This window comes from Myotis brandtii, unplaced genomic scaffold, assembly GCF_000412655.1.
Source record: "Myotis brandtii unplaced genomic scaffold, ASM41265v1 scaffold94, whole genome shotgun sequence".
Classification (NCBI taxonomy): Eukaryota; Metazoa; Chordata; class Mammalia; order Chiroptera; family Vespertilionidae; genus Myotis; species Myotis brandtii.
The window spans coordinates 552,115-576,436 of record NW_005371876.1 but is presented as its reverse complement, the minus strand read 5'-3'; the positions used below and the strand labels follow the sequence as shown (position 1 = coordinate 576,436).

General features: G+C 36.3%; 1 protein-coding gene across 2 annotated transcripts; it reads right to left on the bottom strand.

The window, feature by feature from the left end:
* Positions 1 to 1,692: 1,692 nt before the first annotated feature.
* ADAMDEC1 (ADAM-like, decysin 1) lies at positions 1,693 to 18,115 on the bottom strand. Of its 2 annotated transcripts, XM_005885915.2 has the most exons (14): positions 18,015 to 18,115; positions 15,871 to 15,989; positions 14,565 to 14,638; positions 13,746 to 13,824; positions 11,963 to 12,039; positions 10,671 to 10,857; positions 10,386 to 10,448; positions 9,621 to 9,692; positions 9,160 to 9,329; positions 8,547 to 8,628; positions 7,760 to 7,890; positions 6,836 to 7,013; positions 4,251 to 4,333; positions 1,693 to 2,310 (listed from the first exon to the last, which is right to left on the bottom strand). In XM_005885915.2, exons 1-14 carry the CDS (start codon positions 18,100 to 18,102, stop codon positions 2,304 to 2,306), a joined length of 1,410 nt encoding a protein of 469 aa, XP_005885977.1. In that variant the 5' UTR covers positions 18,103 to 18,115; the 3' UTR covers positions 1,693 to 2,303. The 2 variants fall into 2 exon arrangements, with proteins under 2 accessions (XP_005885977.1, XP_005885978.1); XM_005885916.2 differs by lacking the exons at positions 14,565 to 14,638; positions 18,015 to 18,115 and having other exon boundaries at positions 15,871 to 15,962.
* Between the last annotated feature and the right edge of the window lie 6,207 nt (positions 18,116 to 24,322).

The window sequence follows — 24,322 nt, the reverse complement described above, 5'->3', positions numbered from 1 at the left end:
ACATCATAACGAGCGGTTGAGCAGCCTTAGCATATCATTAACATATTACGCTTTGATTGGTTGAACAGAGGACGGGATGACCGGACACTTAGCATATTAGGCTTTTATTATATAGGATAAGCAGCTTGCTAGTGAAGGGCTGGATAGCAGATTTTTGTGGCTAATGTGCTCCTCTGCCATACTGCTGGCAATAATGGAATAATGCTCATATGTGATTCAACCCCGTCTCTGCTTACTTGGCTCTAGTAATGACAGGCAGCATGGACCCATTGTTTATCCGGTTACATTCATAACCACATGAGCTAATTTGTCATAGTCAATCAATGTAGCTCTTACATATATCATATAAATAAAGAAATATATAGTCTGTCTCTCTGGGTAATTCTGACTAAGATAGGTTTTACTATAATGTATCTGTAATAATAAAAGTATAATATGCAAATTGACTGAACATCCATCTGGACATCTTTTTGTATGACCTTCTGGACAACCTTCCAGATGAAGCCGGAGCTGTAGCCGCAGGATTGAGGCTGCTGCCGCGGCTCCGAGGGAGGGCTTGAGGCAGCCACTACGGCTGTGAAGGCCTACTCTTACATGCATTTAATGCATCGGGCCTCAAGTTTAACTATAAATGTTTCCAGGTTGGTTCTTAGTAATGACTGTGTTTCATAACCAGCTCATGACATTCCTGAGAATTTAATAATGGGCACTAACCAGCCAGTATGAGCTGTCTCCAGCACACTACTGGCTATAATCCTTGCCACTCAGGCAGTTTGACTATAAGAAGCCTCTACCTAATCTCGAGGTAGAAGGGGAATATTCCTAAAGAAGCACGTGTTTTCCCTTGAAGGGATTGGATGGAAGTTTGTACCAGCCAGTGGACAGGGGAGATAAGCATGCCCTGGGGCTGTAGCCTGTTATCAGTGGCTCTGACCTCGGCTCCAACTGTGACACTGGTAGTGCCAACCCCCCAATAACACCGAGGCAATGGAGGGGGAGACAGCAGCCAGGGCCTTCTGAAAGGCTGCTCCTTTCAAAGCCCAGTCTTTAGAAGTATGTCCAAGTCCCTGTTCTCCCAGCACAGGCATCGATGGAAATATTCGTAATTTTTTTAAAATAACTTTAAAAGTGTTTAGAGAGAAAAACCTCAGAGAGAAGTCTAGTCCTCTTGTGTGATTAGCCTCAAGTCATTTTGCTTTGAGCATTAAAAGACAATGGGAGGGCCCTGGCGGGTGTTGCTCAGTCAGCCTGCACTCCAAAGTGGCGCAGGTTGGATTCCCAGTCAAGGGCATGTACCTGGATTGCGGGTTCTCTCCTTACCCCTACTTGGGGCTCATGCTGGAGGCAACCAGTTGATGTGCCTCTCTCACATCAGTGTTTCTCTCTCTCTTTCTCCTTTCCTCCCTCCCTTCCACTCTTTCTAAAAAACAATGGAATAATATCCTTAGTTGAGGATTCACACACACACACACCCACACACACAAACACACACGATGGGCCACCTAGCAAAGGACCAGAGGGAACATTGTCTAATCACATGAGGATTTAACACCTAATGGAAACCGACAACAAAGTTTGAAAATATCCATTTTAGAAAATTACCACACAGAAAGCTTCAAAAAGTTGTGTTTTTATTCACTGACATTATGGTTTATTAAGTCAATAGATGAACAAAGCATTCCTTGATGGCTGAATTAAAATGTAAGCAATGCAGACTTCTCAAAATTAACATTATCTGTGCTGGGGAAAGGATTATGCGTGCTACAATTAAAAATGTTTATATTTAATTACTCTTGACATGATATAGAAAAATACCACATTTCTAAGAGCAAGGCAAGTAGAAGACAGAGGAGTGATAAATGACACATGAACCAAAGGTTTCGCTCATCAAGTCCCAGTGTTATTTTTTTCATGGGTTATAAACTAGTAAAATGAAAGTTGGGTTAAAATACAAGTCCCCTGTACTTTCACAATCCTGGATTGACTCTGAATAATTCTATGGTGCATTTTAAGGTGTTTTTGGCAAGAGTTAATTTCTTTTGATTTTCCAAAGAGCTGAGCTAAACAACAGCTCCATGATCCTAAAAAATGCATTAAAAACTGGGTCTTAGAAAACAGGCAATTTCTTTAAGCACCTCTATTTCCCTATTACCTGGACTGGTAAAAATATAGAAAGGATAATGACAAATAAAAAGCAAAATACATCTAAGTGCAAAGGTGAACATACATAAGAATTCTGGTATGTTTAGATTTCTTGACTCTTGTCCTGGCAAGTAGCATCTCAAGTAGATTTTTTAATTCATTCACTGACTAAAAGATAAAAAGTTTGTAAGCCATGGTTAGTATAAATCACAAAGTATTATATAATCATGATACTGAACATGTATAGAGTTTAAATAATGTTAACAACCCTACTGAGAGACAATATCATTTGCTCCATTTTACAGGTGAGAAAATGAATTACATAACTTGGCTCAAAGTCCCATACCTCATGTTGGGTGGAACTAAGAAAAGGATTGAAGTTTCTTGAGTTCAAGTTCAATTATTGTTGCAAGTGACTAAATTCTCAATCTGGCCCAGCCATGGGACATGCCCACAAGCCCCTAAAGAATCAAGTTGATATTTTTTGAGATGCTATGCTCCATTCTCTGTGACAGAATTAGAAGATGGGCACCATTTCTAGACTTCCCTCCAGAGTGGCCCACAAAAGCGTTTCAGCAAGCCATGGTACGTGGCACTTTGTAAATTATGAGGTGATGCTCCTTGTCTATTACCTTGCCAGTCCTTTCCTGAGAAAGTCATAGTCAATGGAGATTGACTTCATTATTCTTATAATCTCTCTCTAGGTTCAAGTCCAGAAAAGATTCATGAAAGAGGAGTAGGAATAACTTCTTCCCTAAAATTTATCCTGAGTCTTTCCCCTATGTATGATTTTTGTTATTGTTATTACCACTTTTAGATTTAGAGATGATTGTTTTTCACTGAAAAAAACACACACCATATTCAGAGCAATTGGGTCCCTCACCCAGCTCATATAGGACTGTATAAAACACACAAATAATATGTGTGGTATAGTTTCTTGAGACACTTTAAAAGGAATAAAATATTTTTCCACTCATTTTCCCCTTCTCCTCCTCTCTGGCAACCATCAGCTTGTATCTGTATCTATTGAGTCTGTTTCTGTTTGTTTGGTTTGGTGGAAGGGGAATAAAAGGTGCAAACTTCCAGTTATAAAATAAATAAATCAACTATACTTTAATAAAAAAATAAAAATAAGATAAAATTTTTAAAAAGAAATAAAATTATCAAATCTTACAATGTGTTTTTAAATTTTATTGATTTCCTGACTACCTCACAAATTACAACTGTCAGCTCTTAACCAAGAATAAATTTGCTCATCAATCAGGGCTTTTTTTATATGAACTTTTTAATATGACCCAGCAATCCTTTTTCTGGGTACTTACCCAAAAAACTTGAAAACATTTATTCACAAAGATATATGCACCCCTATGTTTACTGCAGCATTATTCATGGCAGCCAAGACATGGAGACAACCAAAGTGTCCTCTGATAGAGGATGGGAAAAAGAAGATATACTATGGAATACTACTCAGCTGTAAAAGATATAAAATACTGCTATTTGTGACAACATGGATGGACCTTGAGAATATTATGCTAAATGAAAGAAGTCAGTCAGAAAATGCTAAGAACTATATGATTTCACTCATATGTGGGATATAAAACTGAAATTCATAGACACAGACAACAGTATGGTGGTTACCAGAAGGAAAGGGCCCAAATGTATGGTGACCAAAGATGATTTGACTTTGGCATCGGCACACAATGCAACATATAGATCATGTATCATAGAAATGTACACTTGAAACCTATGTGATCTTATTAACCAATAACACCCCAATAAAGTTAATTAAAATAAAATAAAATAAATTTTTCTTCTCTTACCTCAGCTAACATTAAACTCATCACTACCTAACAGAAATGTAAACAATTTTTAGCACATATTTCAGCAGTCCTAATCTCACAGATGACAAAGTAGCCATTTTCTCAACAGTATGTTAGTTGTTTTTGTTCATAATGATGGCTTATTTTAAAATCCTTTTTGATGCTGTCATTTTTAACTGTAAAAAATTCTGTTTTAATATGTTATAGAACTCAGTGTCACATCTTTCTTAAATACAAAATAAAAGTGAGAAAATATTTGACAACAAGGAAAGAAAATAAAGGTCTTACATCAGAGTCTCTTCCCCATCATCAGCGTCAGCGGGAGCTTTCAACATGCAGGTCATGGCCTCACAGGAAGGATTGGTACATTCCTGTAAAGCACACACAATGGAAAGTGGGCTCAGCGTTTTTCTCTGTAAGATTCTGGCACAGGGTGGCAATAACATTTCACTTTTTAAACTAAATTATTCTGCTATACAAGTGGTAAAGGCCTGGGGTAATGGGTCGGTCTAGTAGAAGTCAATGGGAGGAAAAGGGGACACTTTCAACAATAAAGATTTTAAAAAATTAAAAATTACAAAAAATTTAAGAGTAATAGAAACTACCTCTTTAAAAGGACAAAGATTAAATTATTCAAGAATCACCCCCAAATAAATGTGTCCTAGGTGATATCATGTAAATTAATTTAAAACTTCAAGGGAGAATATTTCTATGCTATAAAAACTGAAAATAGAGAAAAATATTTTAAATCTTCAATTTGTTTTACCAAGATTGAATAATTCTGATAATGAGAGCTGGTAATTAATTCACACACACACATACACACGTGCGTGTTATTCTCATTTATGGATATAAATCCAAAAAAACTTGAATAAAACATTAGTTAAGCATCATTTTATTAATATAATAACTCTCAATTACAACTATGTAGTTTTTTTTTTCCACCAAATGCAAGGGTGTCTTAACTGCACAGAATAGAGTAACATAATTAATCACGTTAAGAGACTTAGAAAGAAAACAACTGTTATTGTGATAGATGGCAAAAATTAGTTGGTAAAAATTCAGTAACCATTATTGCATTATTTAAACATATAAAAAAAACCGTGAACAGAATTATGTGTCATCATGATGAAGAAAATCTATCTGATATATAACAAATATATCCAATAAAATAAAGAATAAGACAAGGATTATTTATAGTCTATATTTATATGGAAATGGTGGTAAATGTTATGAGACAAGAAAAAGATATAAAAGTGCAATAATTGGGTAGTGTAAATCACATTTTCACTATTTGTATGTCATAAAATTCTTGACCTGGAAAAAAACATACGTTCAACTCTAAAAATATTGGGTAAGTCACTAAGATAGCTGTCTAATATAATAATTAAATAACATAAAAAGTCATAATAAATTAGAACCAAAAATTAAAAAAAAAACTTTACACATACTAATAACAACAACAAAAAAGAAAATACTTTAGAATAAACCTTCAAAATGTGCCAGAATTACATGGAGATCTTTATATATAACTTTTTCTGAGGAACTTTCCAGGCAAATTGTCTTTTAAGACAATACTTAATATTGTGAAAATGCCAGTGGCCTTTACAGTGAAATATGAATTTAATGCATTTCAATCTGAATCTGAGCTGTATTTGTGGGCAAACTGACAAAAAGAATACCAAGAGTAATATGGAAAAACTAACATTAAAGACTTGCTATGCAAATTCTGTATGGATAGATGATAGAGAGATGATAGATATGAAGAGAGTTACTGTAAAAGATATTAAAATGCATTGTATGTTACAATCATAAAAATAGCATGATGCTTGTGCTATGATATTTAGGCAGATAGAATGATTACCTTTAAAACCTAGAAAGCACTTAACTATGTATATATAAAAAAACAAATGGCACATTGGATCATGGGAAACTGGATTATTCACTAAGGGTACTATATAAAGTATGGGTAAATCTTGCATTGCAATGGGCTAATCATTAGTTTTGTATCCTTGGAATTAGTTACTCAGCTTTTCTGAGCCTCACTGCTTCTTCTCTAATTTGGGATCACAGCAAAACCTAGTTAGTAGGTTTGCTGTGATTAATAGGCTTGTTGTGAGTAATAAAGGCGGTGATGTGTCTATGAAAGCATTATGTAGGCTGACACATGGAAAATCTCTTCAAATATTAACTCATTTTTTTAGTCTTAAAAGTAAAAGATTGCTAAAAAACAAACAAACAAAAAAAAAAAACCCACAACAACAACCAAAAAAACACCACCAGAATGCTCTCTTTTAAAAACCTCACATGGGATGCTAGCAAACATTCTACCAAACATTCCCCAGAGTACACTGATGCCTCAAAGGGATCAGATTTTACAGACATTAGCAGACTTAGAGCAATTATCTTAGACATTCAATGCTAATAATCCATTTTTTACAAGTTTGTTCTTTTTTCTTTTTCTCCATTTTATTCACTTCCTGGTTTACATATTGGCTGGATGAGAGAAAGCCAACTCTCTCCATGGGGAGGAATTGTGATTGGCCAACAGATGATCAACTGTGACTATGTGGCACAGGATTTCTGACTAATACATTTAGGAAAGCTTCTAAGTGATATATTATAGTTAATGAGTTACCTCTAAAGAGTCATTGAATGTCATACAATCATAACCGTATCCGGGCTTTTGAAATGCTTTTCAAAAGATGCCTAAAGTCAGTGCAAATCTTCTTTTTACTGTCACTCCAAACTTGTCTTTAGAAAAAAATGTCCATAAAGCCCATTTTTTTTTTTTAAGAAAAGGAAAAGGGAAGAAAACAGGTATGCCACAATCACTCTATAATAAGTTTTTGAAACCATGGACATTTCCATACCTTAGGAGAGCCACAATCGCATGCTTCCCCTACTTCCAGAAGCTTGTTCCCACACACTGGTTTTGTTACTATATTTTTAGGAATTGGTGCTTGCAGCAGGCACTTTGGTTTTTGAGATAAAATGTATCTTTCAAAATGTGAACGGCTCAATGTACTGAAATCCTTTGGGAATTTTGAACTGTAAGCAGAAAACAATCAGAGATACCATGATATATTGTGACACATGAACGTGGGAACCTGACTTATCTGAAACTATTACCAGCTCAATGGAAACTCCAAATTTAGTATCTGTTTAGGCCTGTGCTGTGTTACATGCGGAAGGTGACAGAGCATGCTGCTATGCTGGTTGGAAAACTGATACTCAGTTATAGCGCTAGAGTAATTTAAATTCCAGCCTGGATTCAGTACTGTACTAATTGGCAGGAGCTTCACCATTTGTTATCTTTGGCTTATTTAGCCACTGAGTGCTGAGAAGTAAGTGATAACAATAACCTAATGGAAGGAAGTAATTGCAGACTTCCATGTTCTATGTTCAAGAGTTAGTTTTATTCATTTTTTTTAAATCCCAAGTCCTTGCAAGTATCTGGTACCAAAAGGTAATTAATAACAGAAAAAAAATGGATTGATTGATTGGTGATGAAGATAATTGTAATCATCTTAATTAGATACATAGTTTTGGAAATATATTATTTAAAGTTAAAATAACATAGTCACCATACTTATTCTCTATCTTGATATATTTGAAAATCTTAAATAATGAGCCTTAATAGCTGGTAAAACTTGTGCATCAAGAGGCTTGAGGGTGAATTAATGGGATGCACAGCCCTTTGTAAAAAAAACAACATACACACACAAAAAAATAGGCCCATCCAATTATAGAGACTACATCTGAATTCTTTAAGATTTAAGAAACATATGTCTCACCTCAGATACTCATTCATCACACAACTCCCAGACGGACACTTAGTGTTATACGGAACATCAGGCATACCAAGGGCATGACCCAGCTCATGTGACATCACGCCTACAAGAGCCACGTTATTCTTTTTCTTAGCCTAGGAAAACATGCAAATATCTGTTGCTTCTTTGTTGATCGGTTAATTCTTAATTGATTCAATGTTCAATAATAAAATGATAGTTTGACAAATAAAAAATAGTCATTATATTCCTTTTCCTGTCGTTGGTTATTGTAAAATGTGAGTAAACATTTGAAATGATTGGTTCCTGTGAATCAACCATTGAGTCAGTTCTTAATAAACATTTACTGAACTAATGATAATTTCTCAGTAAACCATGGTTATATTAATACATGCTTCATAGGAACTACTAAAAGATACCATTCTATGTATCCAGAGGCCTCCAAAAACTATTGACATCGGTAGTGCTTGGCCACATCCCACCAACATGCACCTTGTTTGACCTCTCTGGCCATCAGTACTTTCAGGCCTCAGAGAATACCTGGATTCCCTTTCTCTCCTAATTGTCCTGCTCTTACTTCCTAATACCAACTGAAGAGGTAAGCCTTCTGGGAGAGTCAATGTAAGGAAATATTCTGTTCTGTCATCCAAGGGCCAAGGTCTACCAGTAGTTTTATTTCTACCTTTATTTACTGGCTCAGCAAATGCCCATTGTACAAACTTCATATAAGGCATTATGCTGGTCCTCATAGAGGATATAAGACCACAGGGAGCTTTACTATAGGTTTACAAACCTCAATAACAGCAACTGAAGTTGGGGAACACAAGGAATTCGAGGCTGCCATTCCTGCACGTCGATTGTTGAAGGCAATTCCACTGTATGAGAGTTACAGGTACACGGTCACAATCTGAGTCTTTGGAACCATTAGCTGTTGTCAGTTATGTTTTAGATTTCCATTGTTACCCTACCTTTTTATATTTACTAGGGCCCAGAAAAGCTTATCCTATTCCATAGAATTATTTTTCAATATCTATTTTTTATTGTTGATAGTATTACAGTTATCTCCCATTGTCTCCCCCCCTTTACCCATCTCCTCCCAGCTCCTACCTGCCCCCAGGTTTTCACTACCTTTTTGCCCGTGTCCATGGGCATTTAAGTATATAAGTTCTTTAGTTTACCCAGAATTTATTCCCTAGAATTATAATGCTTGTCCCACATCCAAGAATCAATTTTAGTGATCTGACACAGGTCTAATAATTTCACGAGTGAATTGCTAAGGATAGAACTTCAAGCTCTCTGATAAATGGTTGGGGTTATGTAACTGAACAGTAAACTCTGCCAAGAAACCTTTGGGATAATTATCTGCTCTACGTACCTATGCCTGGCCCTGGCCAGTGTATGCTCACCTGAGTAGCTGAGCATGGTCATGGGTCTTCATTTTCCCAAAGTTAGAACGATGCCAATTCAAAAAGTTGTTAAGGGTGGCGCCTGCGTTGGGTTCCACCTTTATCTTATCACCATCAGACCAGATTTCCATACCTACCAAGGCCACTTGAATGTCTATGGTGTTATAAATCTGTGGAAAGAGCATTTTTCTTCATAAAAATTTTGAGATTTCTTTAATGTTTTAGATCCTTTGCTGACCACAAGTGATGGATAAATGTAACTCATTTTGAAAATAAAATTCTCAAAGTTGCCTTTGCTACAATATATATGATTTAACCTTGATGTTTATCTTTATCTGCTAAAGTTCTCAAAACTGCTGACCTTATACCATTGTGACCCTCCCAACTCCTTACTTGGTGAAACCAGAGGGAAGCTCCAGGCCCCAGTGTGGAATCACATGTTTACAGGACAAATATCTTACCACATTGAGTAGGTTCATCACATCAAACACAAAGTTTCTTATGGAAGTTAGATTTCCGTTATACATGTTATACTGTAAAATACAAAATACAAAGTATAATTAAAATCTCAAACTATAGTGAGAAAGTTGATGAAATATAGAAGTACACATTTTAAGAAAAATGACACATTTTAATGTAAACAAATGTACATTTATTCCATATCTACCTCATATAAGATTCTGTGTTTCAACAAATTGTATTTCAAATGTAAGATTTTCTTGGTAAGATAAAAATTAGGCATTGATGTAAAATTTTAGTTTCTTTCATTTTTACATTGAATAAAACAAATTAATGATTTAAATGTTTTAAACCAATTCAATATTATTAAAATTTGATTATAAAGTAATACTTACTAGTTAGAAGCACTGATCCTGGTATTTTTGAATATATAAATGTAACTTGTAAAGTATAATTTTGTGTCTACTTTATATTTACATAATATAGTAAGAATTTAAAAATATTTTACTAACCCATTCAATTTTTTTCAGTATTGTGCTTGATCTCCTGTAGGTATTTGGTATTAAGAATATTTCTAATATATGACTATTTTGGATATTAAAGGGGTGGATGAGCAAAAACTGTTGTTGGCAAGACAGGTAGAGCAGATAAGACAATCAGGACAAGCTCTGTATTTTCAGCCCGAATAGTTTACTGTTTGTGTTTGCTGATAAGAAAACTTAAAAGTTGGCTTAACTTGACAAGAAGCACACATATTTCATACTCACAAAGGCATTATCCAGCACCAAAAAGAGATCAATGTATTTCTCAGCCCGAAGAAAGTATTCTTCCTTTACAAAGAACAAAAGAACATTGTTAATAATTATCTTTATCCTAAAAGTTTGAAACGCTTACAAAGAGATTTATTTTTTCTTCAGAGGAAAAGTAAATTGATGAACAAGTAAATAAATTATAGGTTTTCCCTGTACCAGTCATTGCTGAGCACAACAGTCTGTGACATAGCATTGCCGAGCCAACCGAAATAAATGATGACATAGGAAAGCTACACTTACCTCTGGGCTACTGAGTGACCTAGAGGTCCGAATGCGGCCGTGTTTTCTGCCAACATTTTTTACTCCACAGGTGTGGTTATCGGGGTCTGGCTCCTCCTGGTTATATATCAGGACAACATGTTCTTCTTGGTCTGTGTTTTTCAGAGGCTTGATCATATATCTTTGATCACGATGTGTGAAGAATCCCCTGTGAAACATAGAGACTCATGTTTGAGGATTCTCTGCCCCAGTCACACATATTGACCAGAATGGATTAACACCTCTCCCTCCATCCCAAGCTCACACACACAGTACTGATTCATTGGCTATTGGCTTTTTTTCCCTAATTTAAGAGCTAATCAGTATTTTCAATACTAAAATAGAGCCTGTTTTATTTACTCAGAGAACTGTGAACAATAATTAGTAAGATGAAGCTACCAAAGTAAAATTTGTCCACACATTTAGCACATATTCCTTGACAGGTCTTAGAAAAATAGTGGAGAATAAAATAAACTAAAGGAGTGTATAGATACCAAGAACCCCAGTGAAGATAAAGAATGATGAGACAGTTAGCCAGAGGAACAGTTTGGAACTAGTAGTTTAAAGAATTCCACTTTATAGTAATAAAATTCTTTCAGAAATAGAAAGTTGAATCCATATGATGGAATATTACAAAGCTTACATAATAATTTAAGATTTCATTTATGAAAGTATCTTATAATAAGGGGAAAGGCTTTGATGTTGTGGTATGAGCTATGTAAGAAGAACAATTACGTGTATTTTATTTCATATTTCAGCCACATAAGAGGTATATTTGCCTATATACACAAAAAGCTGGAAATGGGACAAAATGTTAATAATAGTGATCATACAGAGGTAACATTTCATAGTGGTTATTTTCTTATTTGGTTTTCTTACTGTCCAAAATTTCCCTAATTAATAAGAATTATCTTTTAAATAAGGATAAATACCACACACACATACACAATTTTTAAAAAAGTATGTTTCACCCTGACAATTGCAAAGTAGACTTTAAGAATATGAAATAGAATGTCTTCAGGGAGTGGGATTGCTCAATGTAAAAATGGATCCAGATATCATCAGGGTCCATAGTGTAGCATCTTGTTTAAATATTGTTAGGACTAACTTTTACTAGAGCAGCAGATTATAAATGCTTGCAAGGATGATATATTCAGCATGCTATCGATGGAAACATTTAACCAATATAGTATAAGACATGATATCCAGGAAGACATTTATCTGTGTAAAAAAAATGATGGTTGATGTTTAATATTTTGGGGAGTAGTTCTCACCTCAACCCAATACAAGTACTAATGCTGGCAACAGAATTCTTATCATTCAGGATGTGTCCTGTATAGTAGCAGTGTTCCTAAGGTTGGAAAAAAGAAAAAAAGTTAACTACAAGAATAAATATATCACAATTGTGGGGGAAGCTGTTATCTTGAATATGTAGGAAAGGTCTTTGAGTAGTGACTGTGGCCAGACCAATTCCAAGAAACAAACACAGTGGGAACTCAGAGGTTTTATGAACTGCTCCACCGCCGACCCTGGAAACTCTCTCTATTGAATGACTGAGGTGTTTTTCTGATGCGAATTGGCACCAAAGAAAAGTCCTGAGTGGGCTCCTGCTGACAGTGGACGCTGCATCCGAGAAGTAGCCAGCTGGCCTGGGGCCTACAGCACTCCCAGAGAACGCTCAGAGTTGAGACACAACTTGTGAGAATTTGGCTCCCTTTTGCTAAGTTGCTAAGACACTGTACATACCATATCAATAAAATGGGGTATACATTTTTCTGGATTCTAGAGTCCTTAAAACACCACACTACCTGTCTTGAGCCCTCATAATAATTGATCTCATTTACCGTATTAATTGGTGTATTAATAGAATTTCTTTGCTATCATCAAAATCCCTGAGAATTTCTCTAAAACTAGAGATTTAGATATGGTTGATGATCCATATAAGCAAAATAGGGGTCACTTGTGTAGAGTAATCTAAGAAAGCCAATGAATAACCTCCTGTTAAAAATTGCCCTAACCGGTTTGGCTCAGTGGACAGAGCGTCGGCCTGGAGACAGAAGGGTCCTGGTTTCCATTCCGGTCAAGGGCCTGTACCTTGGTTGCGGGCACATCCCCATTAGGGGGTGTGCAGGAGGCAGCTGATCGATGTTTCTCTCTCATTGATGTTTCTAACTCTCTATCCTTCTCCCTTCCTCTCTAAAAAAAATCAATAAAATATATTTTAAAAATATATAAAAAAATAAACTGACTTTTCTCGGGGGTTGACATTCCATCTGTGTTTTCCTCTCCTTTGGAAGAAACCTTGTTATCATAAACACTTTCTCATAGAAGACTTGTACCACATGAAAGTATCAGCCACAGCACTTGAATATGAATTAATCATCAGATACTTTCCTTGGAGGTCAGTGTTAGCAAAAATCCAGACAGATATCCACAAGATGAGAGTTTCCATGTGAGTAGGAAAGAAAGAGACATTTTGTGGCAGAAGTCTTACCTGTGGTATTTTTTAGAGATACACACGTTTGAGATGCTATGGGGGTGGCTCTGAGAAAGTCACTTAACCTGGTAATACTCCATGATTAATCTTTTTGTAATCTTTTTCGGTTCTTTTTTTGGCCTTGATTCTTTATGTCTAACATCTAGGCCTTGGCATTATTTGTAGGGTGGTGGTTTAACCAGATATACAGTATATTAATGAAATAATTTATATTCCATTGTTGACCTCAAGATAAATGCATGTATCATCAGAAAATAGTAAATAGTTTCAGGACATTTTAAAACCTATAGGGGAGACTATTTTTAACCTACTGATAAGGCAGTTTAGGGAAAAAAGTAGACTTTTGATTGCTTCAAAAAATGCAGCACTTGGAAGTTGCCTAGTACTCCTACCTTTTAAAAATGCTGACTATGCTTTTTAAATCTGTTAACTCGTTGGATAGATAGATAAGCAACTTGCTTTTAAGTTCTTCAAGCATTTTTAAGTTGTTCTTGGACTTATGCATCTTACAGCATAAGTGGAAGATCCAGAAAGAGTCCCAGAAAGCATTCAAAACCCACCATGTTCTGAGGGCTTGTGGTGATTTCCTCGCCTCTGGGTGAGTAGTAAGTTTCAGTGTAGTCTGGCCCCAGGAGATGCCTGTAGAGAGTAGAAAGTTGCATAATTCGCTCACTGTGGTAATAAAGGCTAATTAATATCCCTGACATGGTCTCTGGCAGTAAAGCAATAATAATGTCCACAATGAGAAGGTGTTGACATTCTGACCCACTGATCTTTTTCCAACATTGGAGCTCTGCTGCTGATGCAAATCAGAGCATTAGCTCTACCTGTTAAATCTAAGGGAAGAGATGGCCTTGGCTGCCTTTTAACTGCAGATTATTTATGTTCAAAAATGAGTTATTTGGGGATTCTTTGCACAAAGAGCAGATGCTGGATCATAAGTATTCATAAAGGACCATTGCAATCTGAGAGGATTTTGCTGACTGCTAGAGAACTCGGGGGAGGCCCAGCCCTGGGATCTATCTCAAGGCTGTGTGCCCTGAATGAACATGGGGCATACATTCTTATAAAAGCAATGGAAAGTCATATCAAAGGTGTAAGTTTCCCTGGGTAGAAAAGAATTTCTGCAAATTCTAAGAAGAATCAGGGGACAAAGTCATTTATATGAGCAGCTTTCTTTGTTTTACACTTTGCGTGTAATTTCCTAGGAAAGCATCAACATTTCTGAGATAACATTAACGCAAATGCATCTAAAACATCTAAAACTCAATATACTTGATGTCCTTTACCTAAAATTGCACTAAATAAGGTCTCGAGATTTATTTTTCCATGTTCTCTTAATACAAATCACTGATTAAACTTTTAGAAAATTAACTTACTTGGTTTTTTGTAGGTAGAGAATGACTTCTCCATTTAATATAATCTGATACTGAAGTTCAGGTTCATATTTTTCCTTAAAAATGTAATTATATAATATCAATTTATATTTCTGAGTCTAGCTAAAATAAACATAATATAATAATATATATAATATAGAAGGGTAATTGCAAGTGCATTTAAGACAAAAGCGGATCTCTTATGCCTTTATAATATGTAAAAGTAAATATAAATTGTGTATTTAGATGGATTTCAAAAAAGTACAATAACACGGTAATAATACTTACAGATTAAACTAATCTGTAGTTTAAACTAATGTGAGATAAAGACTAAGCATTTGCCCTGTGTACAGTAGGCAGTCACTAATGATCAGTAATGGGTTAATAATAAGGCACATATTTTATTATGATAAAATAAAGCCAAATACACTAAAGAAAATCAAACTCCAAACCTACTAATGTATATATATAAAAGCCTAAGTGACTAGCTGACCATTCAGTAGCTATGACATGCACTGACCACCAGGGGGCAGACACTCAATGCAGGAGCAGAAACCACAGGCATAGAAACATGGAACAGACTAATGAATCTCAGAGGGAAGGAGGGAGGGGGGAGGACAGGAAGAGATTAACCAAAGATCTTATATGCATACTAGAGGCCTATCTGTGCACTGGTGGGGTCCCTCGCCCTGGCCTGTGGGGATTGGGCCGAAACTGGCTCTACAACATCCCCCAAGGTGTCCCAGATTGCAAGAGGGTGCAGGCCAGGCAGAGGGACCCCACCAGTGCACGAATCCATGTACCCAGCCTCTAGTAGTTATATAAAGTAAAAACTAGAAACTGATAGAAATGTTTACAATAATGTAATAGTCAATAAGTTAATATCCTTAATACATTTTTAAAATCTTATTAATGAGATAATGTTCAGTTCTCCATTATAGACAAAATAGCCAAGGAAAAGGCAATTCATTTAGGAAGAGGAGGAGGGTAGGAGAAAGGGTTTGAGGCTCTTGGCAAGGAATATTGTCAAAAATGGCTGCCTTTCCTGGGCTCCTTTTTTTTCTCTCCCTCCCCCACCATTCCAGAAACTTGAAGAAATGCCTAAGTAGCTTTATTCTTTCTGATCAAGTAAGGCAGTTAACTCCCTTTCTGCTGCTTAATTGTAAAAACATTCTAAGAAATTCCATGTTCTCTCCTGGATGAAGATTAAACCATGAGATGTTGACTATGACATCACTTCTATTAGTTAAAGGGCTCTTTATTGTCTCTTCAGATAATTGTAAAACCCACAGTCATTTACATTACTTACCTCTTTATCATGTGTCTCTGTTTGGTTGTTCTGTATCTCCCTTTTGTGTAAAATATGCAGTTTTTTCGGATGAACTACTTCATAGCCTTCAAATTCAGGTATTTGCCTTATGGCTATTGCTAGGGAAAGAGAGATAATAGTGATATAAAATATTGAAGATTTTGTTTTGGTTTTGCTTGGTTGGTTTGTTAAAATGGCATGGGCAACCGTATTCTCATTAATAAAATAAACATTAAAACAAGTTCTTCTGCCGAAACCGGTTTGGCTCAGTGGATAGAGCGTCGGCCTGTGGACTGAAAGGTCCCAGGTTCGATTCCGGTCAAGGGCATGTACCTTGGTTGCGGGCATATCCCCAGTAGGAGATGTGCAGGAGGCAGCTGATCGATGTTTCTCTCTTATCGATGTTTCTAACTCTCTATCTCTCTCCCTTCTTCTCTGTGAAAAATCAATAAAATATAAAAAAATAAAAAAAAAAATAAAAACAAGTTCTTTCTACTGGAACTTGGAAAACAAAGTTTTTTCCTTTTGCTCTCCATTCCCCCGACCCTTGGTTCTGGAAAGACATAATGATGATAGAACAATGCTTTGGATATCTCCCAATATGTGTAAACTCTGGGCCACCATGCTCAGAAAGGGCAGGTTTTGGATTAGAACATAGTTTATAGGAGCCAGGAATTCTTCCTGTAGTAATCCAGTTTCTTCTTTCTCTATTGTCCTCTACAAAATTGTAAATTTTTCTTTTAATGGTCTCAGTGGTCTCTGTATTCCTTTTTATGTATTTTGCTCTCTGTGGTGCAATACCTGACTAACTCCCTACCCTGAAAAAATTAAATATTTCATAGACAGATAATTCTTCATTCTACTAACAGTTATTTTATTTCTCAGTGCAACAATAAACCATTGTGGTCTTTCATTAGCATTCACTCTCAGACTTTAGATTTCACAGGAAATAATGTTTTTGTTATTCTCAGTTGGAACAATTATAAAGCATCAGAGAGCCAGAAGAAAAATTTTATGTAAACTGCATGCTCTGGATTTACTTGGAATGACATTAAATAGAGAATTTTCTATTTTACATGCATATAGTAAGAAAATAACTGATATGGGAGCCAAAATTTGGTCTCGAATTCTAGCAAAATGGCCTTGTAAGTAATCTTGTAAAAGTCACTTCAATTTCTATCAGTTTACTTTCTTAAAGTAGAGGTTGGTATAAAAATCACATAGCATAAACTTTATAAAATTATTTAATAACAGGTGGCAGGCACACCTTTATCCATTTTTTTCTTTATTCATTCAATTATCCATATAAACTCAGTTTTGTTTTTAAATGTTTTTATTTTCACAGATAAGTGTCAATGCTTAGAGACAAATTCTCACTCAATTTTGACAGTCAGTGTGACTTTAGGCAATCCTATACCTGGCCGATGTGGACAACCTGAAGGGAAGCAGTAAGTCATAAAATCTCTTCTAATCAACCCTCAAAGTTCTGCTGTGATGCTATCCTAAGAAGAATTCACCACACACGAAGAAAAGAGCATTTATAAATATATTATTAAAAGTCTTTATCAAAAGAGAATATAAACCCTATTATGGAAAGAGTTCTGAAATTAAAATTCGAGTGAATTTTAATTTAATAATATCTAGTCCCAACTCTAATACTAATTGGTCAGTTGGTCAATTAATTTTTAATTTTGCTTACTAATGTAATTATGTCTAACAACTCTAATTTCACTTAAGAGTCTTCCTTGTCATCTACCCTAGTGCAGCATTTGAATAAATTGTGTATTTAGATAAATGATTGTCTTTTAACAGGGTAGAAATATTAATGTTATTTAAGATAACATGGATGATGGTTAGAAAATTCTTGAATTCTGGTCTGGAGTTAATTATCTGCTATTATTACAAAACAAAATATAGATCTTGTAGGATTATTGAATGAGATAAAATTTCAGAGACATTCTAATTAAATTATTTTGCCAATCACAACACCTTGACAATGAGCACAATTTATGTAAATTGAGTAAATATACTAAACTACAAATGGTAATATTTGGGTCATATGAGCATGCCACTTTCTTAAGGGTATTTTAAAATGCATTAAATAATTTGAATTTTGTATAAAATGTCAATATATCAGCACTTACCTTCAGTTTGTACAATGAACCAGAGAACAGAGAGCAGGACCAAAGACATGTTGGCGACTGCAGCTAGCTGAGAAGTCCCACACAGCATGAAGATGTGGTCTCCCCAGCTATTTATCTTCCCCTACTTGTTATTACAAATTGAAAAATAAATCTCAAACGTCACTTATGAGATTAGGACACGTTTACTAATAGTGTTGAGAGATTGCCAAGAAACTGCAATATCAAGATCATGAGAATGTTCCTCGTTGATGAGATGTGTTTATGTCTGTGGTTACGTCTGTTAAAATCACTTCCAGACAGCTGCTGGTCCTAGTGCCTCTGAACAGTGGAAAAGTACCAGCTGCGACTTTTATGCCCATGTACATATTCACATACTCGTCAAACTAACTGAACCATCACCCTTGTTCTTCTATAACCTTATAGAAATTGATCTACAAATTTAGAAAACAAATCAGTAGTCTCTACATATTTTGTGAAACTGGCACAGAAAACACTAAATTGATAAAACAAGTACCAGGCAAAGTTATAAGCTAGCACACTGTAATCTCTCTGTCCCTCAGTCTCCTTTTCTGTGAAAATGGGATGATGATAACAATACCTACCTCAAGCTTTTTATAAATTCATGTAAGGTGCCCTGGCTGGGTGGGTCAGTTGGTACACACATCATCGCTTACACCAAAAGGTTGCAAGTTCGATTCCTTATCAGGGCACATATCTGGGTTGTGGGTTTGATCCCCGGTTGGGGCACATGTGGGAGGAAACCAATTGAATTTTATCTCTCACATCATTGTTCCTCTCTCTTTCTCCCCCCTCCCTCCCCCCCGCTCCTCTTTGAAAACCAATAAAAACATATCCTTGAGTGAGGATTAAAAAAATTCATGTAAGGTAAAATATACACATGCATGCACATATGCACATAAAATTGTAAAGAAACGTAATTCTCTTGACAGCGTTAGCATCAAACAAATTATACTACATATGAAATATGTTTGAAGTGCAGTATGAGTTCTACTGCAGAAAAATAACAATATTTTCTGATTTTTTTCATGGTCATAAATATCAAGAGTATACTAAGGAAAAAAACTTGAAAACCCTCCCATAATCCCTCCCCCGCTGGCCAACCTCCCACATCCCTCCCTGGCATTGATCATGCACCAGTGGGGTTTCTCGGCCTGGCCTGTGCCCTCTCATAATCCAGAACCCCTTGGGGATGTCGGAGAACTGGTTTCAGTTGATGGCAGAACAACCGGTCCTATGACACGCACTGACCACCAAGGGGCAGACGCTCAATGCAGGAGCTGGCCCCTGGTGAGCAGTGCGCTCCCACAGCCAACCTCCCCTGGCCAACCTCCTGTAGCCCCTCCCCTACTCCGGCTGACCAGCATTCCATGGCCCTCTCCCTCTCCCCTGCCTGGCCATCCCCCCACGGCCCCTCCCCTTGGCCAGTCATCCCCCCCTATCAGCCTCAATCACTGGCCAGGTCAAGGAACTCCACCCGTGCACGAATTTGTGCACTGGGCCTCTAGTGTACTAATAAAAGTTGAAAAATAAAAGAAAATTAAATTTTTCAGTTTTAGTGCTTATTGTATAAAGGGTTTTGGAAACCTATATTTTTTTGCATAGCATTATGACATAATGTTGAATATTAAGACTTTATTTTAATGACTTTAGAATATTGCTTTGTGTGTATGTTACATGTGTCTTTGTATGTGTATGTTTCTTTGATTGCATTTATAATTATTTCTTTTGGATAAGTTACTAGAAGTGGTATTATTTAGTTTAAAAGAATAAATCAATTTGAGGTTCTTGGTAAACACTGACCCTGTACTTCTTGGAGAATTAGCATCAAAGTAAATTTCCATTTATAGAGTTTACCCAGTCTAAAATCTATCTTTAATTACTGAGCTTATTTTTACAGATACATTTGGAAGTTTGTTAGCATCTGATTGCAAGTTTTGCAGTTATCTCTCTATGTCTATGTTTTTTTTGAGTCAGTTAAGTTTTCTATATTATTTTATATTACTTTTGCTGGTCCAGAAGATCAACATTCTACATATATTCTATGGTAGTTACCATTAAATTTTAACAAAATGTAATCTCAATTACCTCTCTACTATTAAATAATACAAGACCCTGGGATGGTGTAGCGCATCAGCATCCTACCTCTTGTTGCCTTATGTATTGTTGTCAAGTATTTTAGTTCTACTATGATTTTCACCTGCAAGTTAGTCATCATCAATAGTTTTGTGCTTTATTCAGATGACCTATTTGAAATTACTCACATGTGTACCACCTTCTTTGCATATAGGTCCTTTAGAAAAAAATGTTTCTTTGTGAAATAAATTATTTGATAAATCATTTATTAAAGTTTTCTAGAAGGAAGACTTCTATGTTTTTAAAAAATTTTTTTCAGAGAGTAGATTTATCTCACCCTATTCTTTAATGGTAGTTTAGCTGGGAATACAGTTTTAGGATGATAACTAAAACTCTAGTTGGGAGCTATTTTACTATCTTGGACAACTACTGCTACTGTCAAAAATTCTGCTTTCAGTCTATTAAATGGAAATTAAACATACAAGTATTGCAAGATAAGGTAAATATTTATTGAGATCATTTTAAATTTGAGTTAGTATTACATTAATATTGAGTTAATATTGAGTAATATATTAATATTAAATTAATATCATTTCTGGGCATGTGAAGATGACCTTGATACTATCCTTACTATTGAGATATTCCTGCAATAAAGTATAATGAAGATAAATCTACAAACATATAGTTTGTACAATTGGTAAACATTATGATTGAGGTTTGTGCATTGTATTCAGGTAGAATTTAGAAGCATACATTTGGTGAGTAGAAAGAGTCAGATAATATTGGCTGCAAAAGAAATAGGAGAGAGAAAACTATATGAGCAAAGTCATGGGTATCCTTGTGGAAATACAATGTGTTTTTCGTAACTTGAAAATAACATAAAAAGTAGTAGGTGTCTGACATAAAGCTTGTGAAATATGCAGGAGCCAAGTTATGGAGAGAAAAATGCTAAAGGCCTTATTGAAGAAGGTACACATCTGGGAAATATTTAGCTCATAAAATTGTTCTACTTTATAGTTGATTGGGTGGCAACTGATGGAGATAGAGAAATCTGCAATCAATTCCAAGGTACTTGGTCAGTTGATAGGAGCTGCACTCTAGTTATACCCCTTAAAAGCAGGAGGTATATCTCCTGGTTTACTCTTCAGGAGCATAGCACCTTGAAGATAATTGATGTTCAAAAATGTTCATTGAACATTTGTACCATGAAAGGAGTTTGTAAACTACATTTTTCCCCCCTGGAATACTGGTACTGTTTATTTGGTAGTTGAATATCAGCATAAAAATTACAACTGTGGAAATAACATTAAAAAGATTATTTACTTGATGCATCTGGAGGGATTGAGCAATGAAAAATATATATGGACATTTATGAATACAATATCCAAGGACTACATAAACATAGGACTAAATTTATGATCATGAAACTAAGAAATCATGACCAACATCCTGACCACAGAGAATTTTGTTCCCATAAAACTTGCAACTTAACATTCTGGAATGTTTCCTAATAAAGGAAACATCTGACTCATGGCAGATGTTTATTATCTAACTAGAAATGAAAATTGAATGGCAACATGGACAAAAATTACAGTAAATCCTAAGAAATACCCCCCAAATGGGTGCAAGGTAACAAAGTCATTGTATGGAGAGTGAGATTTCACTTATGATAGGTGGTATAGATGTTGAAAAGACTGAAGGTGAAAGATAAATTTTGTTTGCAGGTGAATAAAGGTCTCTAAGTATTTCAGTGAAAGGAGTGAGAGAGGGTTCAGTAGGGTGTGCTAATTTATTCAACAAATATTTAGAATTGTTTATGTTCATATTTTCTAGGCTTCACATAAGGGCTTTTAGATGTGAGATTAAATACTAGAAATATGAAGGAAATCACAAGGAATAGTAAGTGGAACAACGCATAAGGAAAAAGAGAATGTGGAGTTGCGTAAGAGGGGGATATTTTGGGTATCAACCATAGAATACTTCCAGCTATGATGGACTAACTTATATCAGTGCAGTCCTGCACTAGTGATGTCTTAATGTGCTGAGAGGACAATGTAGGCACATAACAGCTATTAGAAGGTATTTAAAATAGCTAAGGCAACAAGAAATGGAATGTGCAAGATTTCAAAAAGAAAGGAAGTTACACAGAGGTGAGCTTGACATTCCCCCCCAACATTTTCCTTCAGGCATTTAGCAATTCTTAGGTTCCAGCTGAGAGGTTAAGAAACTGAGCAGAGTTCTCAGTAGCCTCGCACTGCTGCCAAGGCAAATTTGGAATTAAAGGTCCCCCAAGAAGGAGGGAAACTAATAAACTCCTCAGGATGAGTTGAGATCTATGAAAGACAGCACTCTATTAGTAAAGGCAAACACTAAATACTCAAGCCTTTACAGATTGAAAACTAGTTTCTGATCAGCTCAGTCCCCAATTATATTAAGGTGATCTACCTCGAGATTAACTGCCTGCCAGAAGAAAAGGTACATTTTGGTAGAAATACACAGTGAAAAACCACACAGAAAAGAAAGTGTACCATATGCTACATGCAGAGTCATGGATAAATATCACCTACATATTTTTTAAAAAGAAAGGTCTTATACTTCTACTGAAATACATTCCCAAACTGGCAAAACTCAGCTATAATTTTAGATATCATATAGTGGTTTGGGGGGGAAGGAGGGAATATAATGACTGCAAGGAGATATGATTAACACTTCCAGGGCACTGTTAATGTTACATTTTCCTTGATGGATGTGGTTAGTACATGGGATATATGCCTTGTGAAAACTCATTAAGCTGTACAATTGTAAATTTTGTATACTTCTCTAAATATGTATATGTATAATAACCTTAATTAAAATTTTAAAAAGTTGTTACATATGTATATGTATCTATGTATCTATGCACACATAAACATACATATTTGTCTTAAACACAACATCAACAATTCAAAACATTTGGTTTGGGCCTGCCACCATGGTTCATGGTTGAAGGTCTACCTTTGAACCAGATCACTGTTCAATTCCCAGTCAGGGTACATGCCCTGGATGCAGGCTCAATCCCCAGTAGGGGGTGTGCATAAGACAGCCAATCAATGATCCTCTCTCATCATTGAAACACAAAAACATTTGGTTTGTTGGGAGCCTGTTTTGTTTTGTTTTGTTTTGTTTTTGTAAAACTGTTATTGTTACAGTCTTATTTATACAATAAATAAAGATTGCCTTTTTAAAATTAGCTCTTCTGAAATCTCCATTTTTTTTTTAATTCAAGGAGCCACTACACTATTTAAGCTGTTATAAAGGCTTTTGCTACAGCGATTTATTATAAGTATATATCATTTTGAATCTGTGTATCTTATGTAGACTTATTCAGGGAAGGAACATAATTATTTAATCAACCCTAAGATTAACATCTCTGATAAAACAAATATTAATTTCAAGAAAGAGATATATCAAATCCTGCAAACATGTTTCATCAGTTGACTATTCCTATAAACCATTCTTCAAGTGCAATATAAGGAGGTTAAATGTGTATTTCATTTCCCTTGGGAAATACTTATCCTATCTAATAAAAGAGAAACATGGTAATTAGCGTACGACCGCTACCCTTCCCATTGGCTAATCAGGGCGATATGCAAATTAACTGCCAACTAAGATGGCGGTTAACGGCTAACAAAGATGGCGGCTAATTTGCATACTGAAGGCAGGGTAGGACAGCGCAAGCCGCCATCCAGGCCCCCGTGAACCATCGGGGTGAGCGGGGGCTGGGGCTAAGGCAAGCGGTGCTGATCACTGCACCGGAGCCCTCCCCCGCCCACCGGAGACACGGGGCCCACTTCCCTGTGTGATCCGCAGGCAGGCGGGGGCTGGGGCCAAGGCAAGCGGTGACGATTGCTTCCCCCGCCTACCAGAGACAGGGGGCCCACTCCCATGTGTGATCGGGGGGTGGGGTGGGCGGGGGCTAGGGCCAAGGCAAGCGGTGATGATCATTTCGACTGCCTACCAGAGACAGGGGGCCCACTCCTGTGTGCGATCGGCGGGCAGGCAGGGTCTGGGGCCAAGGCAAGTGGTGCTGATCACTTTGACCGCCTACCAGAGACAGGGGGCCCACTCCTGTGTGCCACCTGGGGGTGGGCGGGGGATCGGCGGCGCCCGCCTGCCGGGAGCCATCCAGCCCAGGCCAGGAAGGGCAGGAGCAACCCTGGAGCACTGGAGCCACC